Here is an 11919-nt window from a genome sequence, read left to right on the forward strand (position 1 = left end):
CCGGAGCCTGTGCTCCGCAACGGGAGAGGCCACAACAGTGAGAGGCCCGCGTACCACAAAAAAAAAAAAAAAAATTAAATAGCAATCCTTAAAAACTGCAAGCAAAAAGAAATACTTTAACACAACTGTGTATCCAGTTGGTGCCATCATGTCCTGCCCGCCAGGGTGGCTCTTCTTTTCAGGCACACTGAACATCCAGAGTAGCCAGCCCATTCCCAGCATCAGATTCACCTAGAAGGACCTAGGACAGGATGCACAGCAAGGCAGCCTCGCACAGCCACCAGAGGTGGGAGCATTCACGACAGTCCCTGAGCTGATCTGTATGGCTACCCAGGAGCTCTCCTCTTCTGACTCCCAGAGACAGCCCAGATGTGAGGATGAATCTCACACAGGCCGATGCAGGGGACGCCTGACCCGGAAGCCTCCTTTTCCGCCAGAGCCAATCTCTAAACGACTCTACAGGCAGAGCCTTCAGGATCCCCTCAAGGGACCTGCCCTTGTCCTTGCACCCAAGGACGCCCAAATACATGGCTTTCTATGGGACATTTGGGGTTCTCCCAGGCCAAGCACAAACTACCAACTGGGTCATTTTACACTAAGCGGGGGCCGCTGACTACAGCAGGGAGGGCAGCCTGCTCAAGCTGTTGGAGTCCCAGCTGAGTGAAGAGGGTGTTTCTAAGGATGCTGCCTTGCAAGGGTGCTACAGCCCGCGGCGGGGGAGGAGGCATGTGTGGGAGGGGCAGCAGCACAGGAGACTGGCTCAATATGGGGGATTGGCAAAATAAGTTAACATGTTAAAGGTAAGGGAACCAGGTCTCTCAGTGTTGCAAAAGAATAATAAATTTGGAAAGGGAGAAAAGTAGGATGAGCCCTGTGGTGCTGGATTGGATTAGAGGCATCAGGGTGAACTCTTTAACTGTCAATGTATAATAGATACAGAAATGTAGACAGAAACATGTTTAAGTAACCTTAGCTCTGTCCAGTAGGAGAAGCTGAAAACAGTGACACCCCATGAGCAATAAGCACTCCTAGTGTCCACATCTTGGCTTTTAAACAGCATTCGCCACAAAAAGAAACCAGGATTCCTTGGAGAAATGACTAATTCCAGGGATGAATCAGGCAAAGTACACAAGAGCCTAGAATAACTGTAACTCCACAGGAAACCATCATGAGTCTAACATAAATAAATGAATAAATTAAGAATCTGATGAGGAACAGGATATATACATGGTTCCAAAGTACCGAGCCACAAAAATATTTTTTAATTACAGAGGGGAAAAAGAGGAGCTTTACAATGGAAAAAGCTGGCAGATGCCACCTTAATCAAAAGATGAAAGTGAACATCAGCAGTATTGGGACCAACATGTGCAGCCTGAGAGGGTGTAATGAGAAGAGCACAGCCTCACTTCTGTGAGACTCTGCTGCCCAAACGGCGTTACCCAACTCTACCATGAGTAAACATTAGCCAGCGCCTGTGTACTTGAGCTTCCACTGCCCTAGACAGTGCTGCAGTGCCTCACAAATTCTGTCATCACATATTTCATCTGAATTAGGAAATGACAAAATGTAGGCAGTAATGATGATGGGGCCTGACACACAGGGGCCCAGGGCGGAGGGAAGAGCATCGTTTTCCATGCCTTAATAAAAATAGCTGGCCAACACTCACAGCCAGCAATCATGTTTTATCACCCATCTCTTCAGCACTATTCCAAGCATCCAAAGGAACTTCCCCCTAGAAGTGACACTGCTGCCTGTCAGCAGCAGAGCTGAGGAAGAGAAAGGACAGCACACAGACCAATGAGCTCACGTGACAATTTGCTTCCCCACTGACGCCATGCAGCATCACCAGCCACTACAAATACAAGTATCACCCAATGTTCTCCAAGATATCCTAGGAGTGACAAGAGAAACATTCTAAAACACATACCAAACCAAGCAGAAGCCGATATTTCATTTCATACACTCAACTAATTAAGAGAACTAGATTTCAAGCAGTGATACTGTTTTGCCTCCTTATTCTTACAGATATGTCTTTTAGAATGTTTGTAATTTGGGGCAATATGACAATCTGGTATTAGCTGAGCTGTGGGAAAGACAGTCCTTCATCCACTCATAAAAATATAATGGATGGGATCCAGTTAATTTTAATCCTGAATATTTTCCAAAATTCCCCTACTGCTTTTAGTACCACTGGCAAGGAACCACCGGGACGACTCAATAAATCAGTGTTAACTTTTGCACATACAGAAATACCACTCCTTACCTTTTTAAAAAAAACATCAGTAATATATACCAAGGGAAATGAGAAGTAACAAAATGGAGGTTACTTGCAGAGGGACACCAAATCACAACAGTGACAGAAGAGAGCCCTGCCTATGAGGGACAATGACACAGGGAAGGCAGGAGTTGCATTTAGATTGTATTTAGATTGTATTAGCTGTTCAGTAACTTAAGCCCATTTTCCAAAAGTCAATTATCTGGTAATTTAGAATCCAGAAAACTTTTCAATAGAATAATATATGCTCTTGGCACCTCACTGTAAAAGTAATGTCCTGTACTCCAGCAGGGCAGCAAAATGTCTTAATAACGTTTCCTCAAGAAGGGCACCTGTAAATATATCTGAAAGTCAAGCCTGCAGTTAATTCAAAGCAGTTGTGCATCATGAATTGACTGAAATGCCCTATGGGATTTCTGGAACCAAGATGAAATTTCATGGATTGATCCTACTGAAAAACATTTCCAAAAAAATGACTTACATTCTTCAAGATGCAAAGATATGGGACTGAGGTGATTTAGATTATCAGGCTAGAAATCCTTCAAAAGAAGGGGAAAAAAGCATCATCACGTCTTCATCACCCTCCAGTATAACCACCACATACCATCCTCAATTATCTTTCCAAAAGTCAATTCCATAGCCATTTAACATATAAATCCTTTTGATATAATAAATATATTCTCAGTACCTAATTTAAAAAACCATGTCCTGCACTGGGCGAGGGGGACGCCAGGTCCCTGCTCCTCAGAACACCCCCAATGCAGCCCGTAACAATGCTGTAACCCTCTCCTGTAATACTTTCCCACACTGACAACGGGCTACCTGAACTGCACTCAGTCCAGCCACAGAACAAACAGCCTCCAGAGCCGGGGGCGGGGGGTGGTGGTGGTGGGGGTGGTGGGGGCTGCTGGGCAGGGAAGCATCTTTAGCAGAAAGAAGTCACTGGAGACATGAGACTGAAAATGCAATCTGGCTCAAATTTTTAAAAAGGTAACCATTAGTACAATTAAAAGAAGACCAGAGGAGCTTCCCTGGTGGCACAGTGGTTGAGAGTCTGCCTGCCAATGCTAGGGGACACGAGTTCGTGCCCCGGTCCAGGAAGATCCCACATGCCACAGAGCGGCTGGGCCCGTGAGCCATGGCCGCTGAGCCTGCGTATCGGAGCCTGTGCTCCGCAACGGGAGAGGCCACAACAGTGAGAGGCCCGCGTACCGCAAAAAAAAAAAAACCAGAAACCTCTAAAACCACAGAAAGGGAAAGTAAAGAAAACACAGATCATGGAAAAAAGATATAAAATAAAGGTACAGTTAAGACACAGAAAGACAACAGTAACAGACCTAACATCAGCTATGGCAACAATGTTAACTGTATTAAAAAACAAAGAATCCCTTTATCCTACAAAAGCTTCTTGCTTTTCACCCCATTTTGCAGTTCTCGGAGACTATCCACTTCCTGAAGTGTGAAATAAAAGTTCATTTGTATCACCTAAAAAAACAAAAGAATCCCAGACAGTCCAACAATAAAAGTGAGCTCACAAAGAATTACTTAAACCCACTAAGATGAAAACTAAAAGTTACAGAATGTTACATAAATGAGCCCTCAATGAAACCAATGGTTTCCTTTTGGTTCAATAAAGGGCACAGTCCATAAGCAAGAACTTTCATGAGCCCAATGAGCATCAAAATATGGTAAGCAAAATTATTAGAAATACAAAGGGAAACTGAAAAATCACAACAGTAATTACAGACTAATAGACTTCTCTGAATTTGGGGCAGATCCAATGGTTAAAGATGTAAAAAAAAAAAAAAGAGGAAGTGTGAATAACATAACTGAGACTGTCACCTTGTACTATACAAATAAAACCCTGTGGTTATATACTTTGTTACAAGTATCCACAACAATGTAGTTGGACATTAAAAAATAATTTTTAAAAAGCCCAAAGAAGGGATTCCCTGGTGGCACAGTGGTTGAGAGTCCACCTGCCGATGCAGGGGACACGGGTTCGTGCCCCGGTCCAGGAAGATCCCACGTGCCGTGGAGCGGCTGGGCCCGTGAGCCTTGGCCACTGAGCCTGCGTGTCCAGAGCCTGTGCTCCACAACGGGAGAGGCCACAACAATGAGAGGCCCGCGTACTGCAAAAAAAAAAAAAAAAAAAAGAGAGAGAGGAAAAAGCTTAGCAGACACAGCCAAAGCTATAGGCAAAGGTAAATTCATAACCTTGAAAGTTTACATTATTAATCAAGAAAAAAATGAATAAGCATGCAACTCAGAAAGTTAGGGAAAATATTAAGTAAAATTAAGGAAAATGGGAAAAAATACAAGATAAAAACAGAAATTAATCAGTAAGTAAAAACATAAGAGAACTGATAAAGCTAAGCAGCAGCTCTTTAGAAAGACTAACAAAATAGACAAATCCTCTAACAAGTCTAATTGGAGAGAGAGAGAAAAAAAGGCAAATACAGAAAACAAGAAATGAGAATGTGGCTGCGAAAACCTGCTGATGCGGCCTCGCTCCCCGTGGTGGCCATCGCAAGGGCAACGGTGGCCCGGCCCCTGTGGTACTGACCTGATGAGGGCCTTCAGGATGTCTGCCCTGCCCACCCGGGAGGCGTGGTAGACAGGGGTGCTGCGGTGGTGCCGGCTTCCATTGGGGTCGGCGCCGGCTTCCAGAAGGATCTGGGCGCTCTCCAGGTGCCCGTTCACCACGGCCACGTACAGGGCCGTCTGTCCCTTCACGTCCACCAGGTCCACCTCAGCCCCCTTCCGGATCAGGAAGTCCACGCAGTTCCCGTGGCCTGCAGTGGCCGCGATGCGCAGTGGTGTGCAGGGCAGCCAGCCACAGCACCACACAGACTTCTCGTTGATGCGGCTGAGAGAGAGCACAGGGAGCCAGGCTGGAAGAGGCGCTGGGAGACCGGCCGGCCGCTCCAGCTCCTCTCGGGCGGGACTCTGAGACAGGGAGCAGGAGGGCAGCCTTCACTTTAATAATGCTTCCAGGTGCTCTTGTTTCATGAAATGCTTTCACATAGCCACCCTACTGGGTCCACGCCTGAGGCAAGACAGGCAATAAATTAAGAGCCCAGTTCTACAGATGAGGAAATTCGAGGCGCATGTAAGACTGCCGAGCACTAGAGTTAAGATCTCCAATTTCCTGACTCGCGGTCCAAAGCTCTTTGCTCCACAAAGGGGAGAAGGGCCTGCCTGGGAGGCAGCGCAGGATGGAGGACAGCATACCTGCTCAGGACCTGGGTAAGGGCCCCGAGGCCCCTCTTCACCAGCTACTACCTGTGAAGGCCTGAGGCTGGACCGCTCCCTGGGCCTCGGTATCCTCACTGGGGCTAGGTGACCACTGTGGTCCCTCTACCTGTCTGACACAGCACAAAGGACAGCCTGCAGGAATCACCAGACTCCTGGCCAGCAGCAGCAGAGGGAAACCGTCCCGGCTCAGCCCTCATTGCAAGTGACACTCAGACCACAACTCCCCATCAAGGGATGCCAGGGCCATGCAATGCAGGGACCCATCACGTCACCAGCTGAGGCTCTTCACCGCAAGCTCCCAGCGCAGCTCTGAACAAAGCTGAGGAATACAGATCACTAAAGCAGTGACCCAGAAACATGCAACAGGTCAGGGTTCCTCCTTCAGCTGGTTACTAGCTTCCACTAGCCAAGGAGGCCAAGGAATGCTCCAAGGACTCATCACCAAAGAAGTACACAGCAAGAGCAAAATATCGTCAAGAAACCAGAGATTCACTGAACCTGAGTGAAAGAAAGAAAAACGGTACTTGAAAAAGCAATATGAACATACTTGGTCTATTTTAGTAGCTTAACTCTATTCTACTATTATATCTGCAAATTTAAGGTTTTCTTTGGACTTGAGTCATTCATGTTAAATATTCATGTGCAATCCACCTAATTTCTCTTCATGACGATCCTTTCTGGCTCTTTGGAGCTTTTTTATTTTTAACATGAATATCTATTCTAATGAAATAATGCTAAGACATTAGGAGGGAAAGAAGAAAGAAACCTATTCTTGTATTGTTAGAAATCCTTCTCTTGGGAACTGTCCACGAAAAGTGGTATAAGTTTCAGTATCAATACACAGGTATTTCTTCTATCAACTCACTGACATCCTAGCCCTGGAGGGGAAACAGAAACAGAGAAAGAGCCTGGAGGGGCTTCTGGCTGCAGGTGAGTTTCATGTCTACTTGAGACTCCAATCTCAGACACACAGAGAACAGGCTGAGTCTCTGTGCTCCCAGGGTGTCTCGGGTGGGGAAAAGTAACAGGAAGACTCCGATGCCATGAGGGGCTTGAGCCGGTCTGGAGGAGCTAGCAGGACGTGGCAAGGCAACAGGCAGGGTGCTACCAACAAAAGGAGCATGTCCCTGGGTAATGAGACAGCTGGCCAGAGGCTGAGCCCCAGGCGCTGGAGGCAGATGACTGAGGCCCTGAGAAGCCAGAGGAGAGCGCGTCAGGAACTCTGTACAGGTTTGCTCCATCAGGAAGTCCGGACCCAAAGGAGGGTAACGATGCAATAATTAAGGGAGAATTTACGCATGCGCCTTAGGATAAAGAGCCAGAAGAGACTCGCAAGGGAGCAGGGCCGCTGTTGAAGACAGTAATGACGCTGTCGTCGAGGGTAACATCAGGGAAGCTGATGCCCAGAGAGCACCAGGAGTTGCTGGAAAATATAAAGGTGACAGAACTGGACTTGAACTCGGGTCTCTCTGCCCTTGCCATCAGGCTGTCGCCTGCAAGTCTGACCACACTTCCGGCAGTCCCCTTTTTTCCTATCCTCGGAAAGTGGAAACGCTCAGGGTCTCCACCTGCAAATCGGAGACTGCTGGGCCTCCCTCACAGCTCCCGAGCCTTAGCTGCGTGCAGACCCGCAGGCCAGGCGCCGGGCAGCCCCGGGGCAGGCGGCGGCGCTCACCTCAGGTAGCTCTCCTCCTGCAGCAGGCTCCGGAGGGTCTGCAGGTCCCCCACGTACGCTGCATCGTGGAGCCTCGCGTCCTCACAGTGCTCCAGCGGACGGTCACAAAACTGCTCCCTCAGCCATTCCTTCAGATTCGGACCTGCACTGAAGAGAGGGGCGCCTGTCAGCTCAGGAAGCCTTGCCAGCAGCAACTGTGAGGGGCCGCCCTCGGCCGCCAGCCCTGCCTCTCCCCAACACAGGTGCTCTCCAACTCTCAAGAACACATCATTCCCCTGCTCCAGAAGCTTCCAGAGCCAGGAAAATGTAGAAAGTTTCCCTTAATGAAGCTAGCACACTCCTGACACCAAACCTGGCAAGGTTTTAAAACTTTGATGGGGTGGGTGATAATAAGCCAAAATTAGTTAAGGATAAAGATCCTAAATAAAATATTAATAAAGTGAAATTTAAAATATGTATCAAAAAAGTCACCATAAAATTACTCTAATTTACTCCAAGAATGTCTTAGTATTGGGAAAAACCATATAATCAGCTGCTACATTACAAAAGGACACCTGACTTTGGCAAAACTCAATAGCCAGAAAAACACTGCTGCTTGTAACCTGAATGACTCTGCCATGTGATCTGGGCAATGGCCTCGCCACACGGGAGTCCCCGTGAGTGACAAATCTGACGGTAACCTAAGATGGGTGTACTTTTCTGAATATAAGCTGCACCGCAGTAAAAAGGAAAATTTTTAAATACATGCATACAAATAGAAAGCCAGTCCTATACAATGAAGATAGAAAATAGAAAAACAATACAGACTAGAATAAATGGTGAAAATTATACCATGTACTTGAGTGAGAGTCAATGCTAGGAAAATTTTAAGTGATACCAAATAAATTAAGAGGTTTAACAAATCTCGTTGGGGTTTTTATATGAAATGTGACAAAAATCTTCTAGAAGTTTATTTGGAAATAAAAATAAGAATCACTTTTTGTTTTTTTTAGTATGTATGAGAAGAGATCTATTCTACTAGATAATAGAAATTCTCTCTCATCAGAATAAAAAGATAAATAAATCAGACAATCAACTGCCCAAAAAAGAGCTTAGTATAAAAAACTTGGTATGTGAGAAATGGGCAACAAAATCAGTGAGGAATGGGAGGAGTAGCTGCTATAAACTGAATGTTTGTGTCCCCCAAAATGTCCTGCCAAATAATATGCTGGGAGTCCTAACCCCCAAGGTGATTAGTAAGAGGTAGGACCTTTAGTACACAGGACCTTTAGGTCATGAGAGTGAAGCCCTCATGAATGGGATGACTGCCCTTATAAGAGACCCTGGAGAGCTCCCTCACCCCCTCCACCACATGAGGACACAGTGAGAAGACAGCCGCCTAGGAACCAGGAAGCAGGCCCTCACCAGACGTCAAATCTGCCAGTGCCTTAATCTTGGACGTTCCAACCACCAGAGCTGTGAGAAATAAATTTCTGTTGTTTATAAGCCATCCAGTCTATTCTGTTATCACATCCTGAATGGACTAGAACAAGTACCACTGATCACTGAACAACGCAGGTTTCATCTGCAGGGGTCCACTTACATGTAGATATTTTCAAAAGTAAATAGCACAATACTGCACAATCTGTGGTTGGTTGAATCCACAGATGCCTAGGAACCTCAGATGCAGAGGACCGACTATAAGTTACATGCAGATCAACCCCCAAGTTGTTCAACAGTCAACTGTAGTCAACAAATTTGTACAATTAGATACCTACAACTGACCCTTGAATAGCGTGGTCTGAACTATGTGGGTCCACTCACACATGGATTTTTCTCACTAAAAACATACTACACTACACAATCCGCAGTTGGCTGAATTCTTTTTTCTTTTTTAATTTTTAATTTTATTTATTTTTGGCTGCCTTGGGTCTTCGTTGCTGCGCGGGCTTTCTCTAGTTGCAGCTAGCGGGGGCTACTCGTCGTTGCTGTGCACAGGCTTCTCACTGCGGTGGCTTCTCTTGTTGCAGAGCACAGGCTCTAGGCACGCGGGCTTCAGTAGTTGTGGCACGTGGGCTCGGTAGCTGTGGCTCACAGGCTCTAGAGCGCAGGCTCAGTAGTTGTGGCACACGGGCTTAGTTGTTCCGCGGCATGTGGGATCTTCCTGGACCAGGCTCAAACCCGTGTCCTCTGCATTGGCAGGCGGATTCTTAACCACTGAGCCACCAGGGAAGTCCCTGGCTGAATTCTTAGATGCAGAACCTCGAACATGGAGGACCAACTGTAAAGTTTTATGGGGATTTTTGACCGTGCAGGGGTTTGGCAACCCCCACCCCGTGTTGTCAAGGGTCAACTGTAATTGAGTTCTTCACCTCACACTGGAGCCCAAAATATCTCTAGATAATTAAGAGCTTTATAAACATAACCGCACAGAGAGGGGCATAAGGAAAGAGCATGAACTCAGACGGCCTTCATTCAAGTCCCCACCGTGCCAGCTGTCCTAGTGTGTGACCACGCACAGTTTAAAGCACACCCTGCCGCAAGTGGACTCTCTCCAATGCTGAAGTTGCTTTTTATATTCAAATCAAATCTCTTTTGAGTACCTACTGTATACAAGGCTGGGCCACAGTACAACAGGGGTGATGCGTACGTTTCCTTACACTCCAGGATTTGATAGTTCAATGGCAGAGGTAAGACACAAAGGCCACAGGCAGGTGGGCAGAGCAGCGAGGGTTCACAAACGCATGGGTCACTCGAGCTCATGCCACAGCCAGATCTGCAGCAGATCAACAGGCAGGCATCAAGGACCGCTTGGGCCCCCGTGCCAATCCTCCTTCGGTAGTTATCCTCCACTGTAGTTATCCCACAGTTTCACTGCACAGGCTGAAAAAGTTCAAAGTAGGGGTAAGATTCAGAAGGTGTAAGGAGACTCTGACAAACTTCTGCTAAGTTCTCCTCTAGGCCTCCCTTTGCAGGCCTCTTTTTGACCCACTACCTGCCCAGCTCAACACAGCCTCCTCTCCCCCAGCTCCAGCTCCAAGATATCTTTAAGTTTGCATTTTTCTGATCAGCTTCTCCGATGACAACACAATTACTCGACACAGCGCTTAAGCTTTAACTGTGGCCCCTCTACTCCCAGGCCTGCAACACACTAAACAGTAAAACAGCACCGCCTGGATACCGACAGGAGTGCCTCTGTGTAAGGCGGAGCCAGTCTTCCTGCCACAAGGCTCTTCTCCACACTGGGAAGCAGCTGCCAGTCCTCTTCCCCCAGGTGAACCCCTCTCAGTCCCTCCCGCACTCTCACATGAAGTGATGTCCCAGACCCTAAGGTCCTGGCTGTCCCTGGGGTCAAAGTCAATACCAACCAAAGCCCAGGACACAAGAGGCTTTGTTTGTATTTTTATTCACTTGCAGTATCCCCACCCCCAGCCAGGTCCAGCCAATAGCAGGTCCTCAATAAACCGTTTGTTGGATGAATGAATGGAGGGAGGGAGGGATGAAAGGCACTACTAGCACCCGTCTCCAAATCAACATTATACCTTAAATGTTGGCACATTTAAGAGTAATAAACTCCTTAGTTTATTACTAACTAATAAACTCTTTGGAGGAGTATCTCTCCAGAGATACAGATGAGCGTGTCAAGTCCAGAACACACAGAAGCATTTCGTACCCGGGGAAAAGTGAGACAACAGACAAGGAGGGAACCTCCCCCCACCCCCCGACCCCGCAGGTTAAGAGGAAGCCTCTCCCGAAGGCGGGCAAACGCACTTCCCCGCAAATTCACATTTGTTTGGCAGGAATATTTCAAGGTGGAGACCCTCAGTCAGACGGCTATTTTGGGCGCGAGCCTTTCGAGCCGCCTAAACCGAACTATGGCACGGCTGCCTCCTCTGCCGGTGGGCAAGGGCCCCTGGACCTGCTGTGTCACTGACAGCTCGCTGGGGGTGGCGTTATCGCTGTCCCTGGCCTGTGCGGGGAGGGGGGCGGTTGTTGAGGGGAACCGATGCCAGGATGGAGAGAAGGCACCCGCCCTCCCGGGAGCTGACCTCTGGGGGCTCTCCCGACCGCTGCGCTCACAGCTGGAGGATGACCCACGTCCTCTCTTTACAGTTGGGGTCCCATCCAGCCCTAGAGGCCAGCCGGCTGGCAGTTACGGTGCAAGTTCCACAGGAGGGGAAATCGGCGCGAGGGCTGCTCTCGCGAAGCCGGGCAGCCGGACACCCCGTGAGCCGTGCTAACCGACCCCCGGCTGCGGGGCGCTGCTCCGTGGGCCCCGGCCGGCCGCAGGGCAACACGCAGGGCCCCGGCCCGGGCAGCCGCCCCGGCCCCCCGCCGCCCCGGGGCCCGGCGGCCGCGCGCACGTTACCTGCGGGCCCAGGTCCGGCCCGCCCGCCGCCCTCCGCCATGGGTGCCGGCCTTCGGCCAGTCGGCAGCTCGCCTCCACCGCGGGACCCGCCCGGAGCGCCTCCCGCAGACCGGAAGCAGCGCGACCGCGACCACTTCCGGCGCCTCAGGCTGTGGGCCGCGTCGGGGGCGCGACTTCCGGCGGTCGCGCGCCTCCTTCAGGGGCTTCTGGCCCCTCTAGCAGGGCGCCAGGGCGTCCACCTCCTGCTTCGCTCCCGATGTGAGGACGAAGGAGCGCCGGCGCTGGGCGCGCGCTGTCGGAGACGCGTACTCGGGGGTGCGGGCTGTCGGGGGCGAGCGCCGTCGGGCCCCACCGGGGCTGTGT

General features: G+C 49.1%; 1 protein-coding gene across 1 annotated transcript in view; it reads right to left on the reverse strand.

Annotated features, from left to right (window-relative positions):
- Positions 1-11596, reverse strand: part of ASB1 (ankyrin repeat and SOCS box containing 1) — a 15839-nt gene extending 4243 nt beyond the window's left edge. Inside the window, exons 1-3 of the mRNA XM_007452885.1 lie at positions 11557-11596; positions 7209-7350; positions 4842-5144 (exon numbers count right to left, since the gene is read on the reverse strand). Of these exons, the coding sequence (XP_007452947.1) occupies positions 4842-5144; positions 7209-7350; positions 11557-11596 (485 nt within the window). The remainder of the gene's footprint in view (positions 1-4841; positions 5145-7208; positions 7351-11556) is intronic.
- Positions 11597-11919: the final 323 nt, after the last annotated feature.

The sequence above is a fragment of the Lipotes vexillifer genome, unplaced genomic scaffold (genome assembly GCF_000442215.2).
Source record: "Lipotes vexillifer unplaced genomic scaffold, Lipotes_vexillifer_v1.1 scaffold652, whole genome shotgun sequence".
Lineage (NCBI taxonomy): Eukaryota > Metazoa > Chordata > Mammalia > Artiodactyla > Lipotidae > Lipotes > Lipotes vexillifer.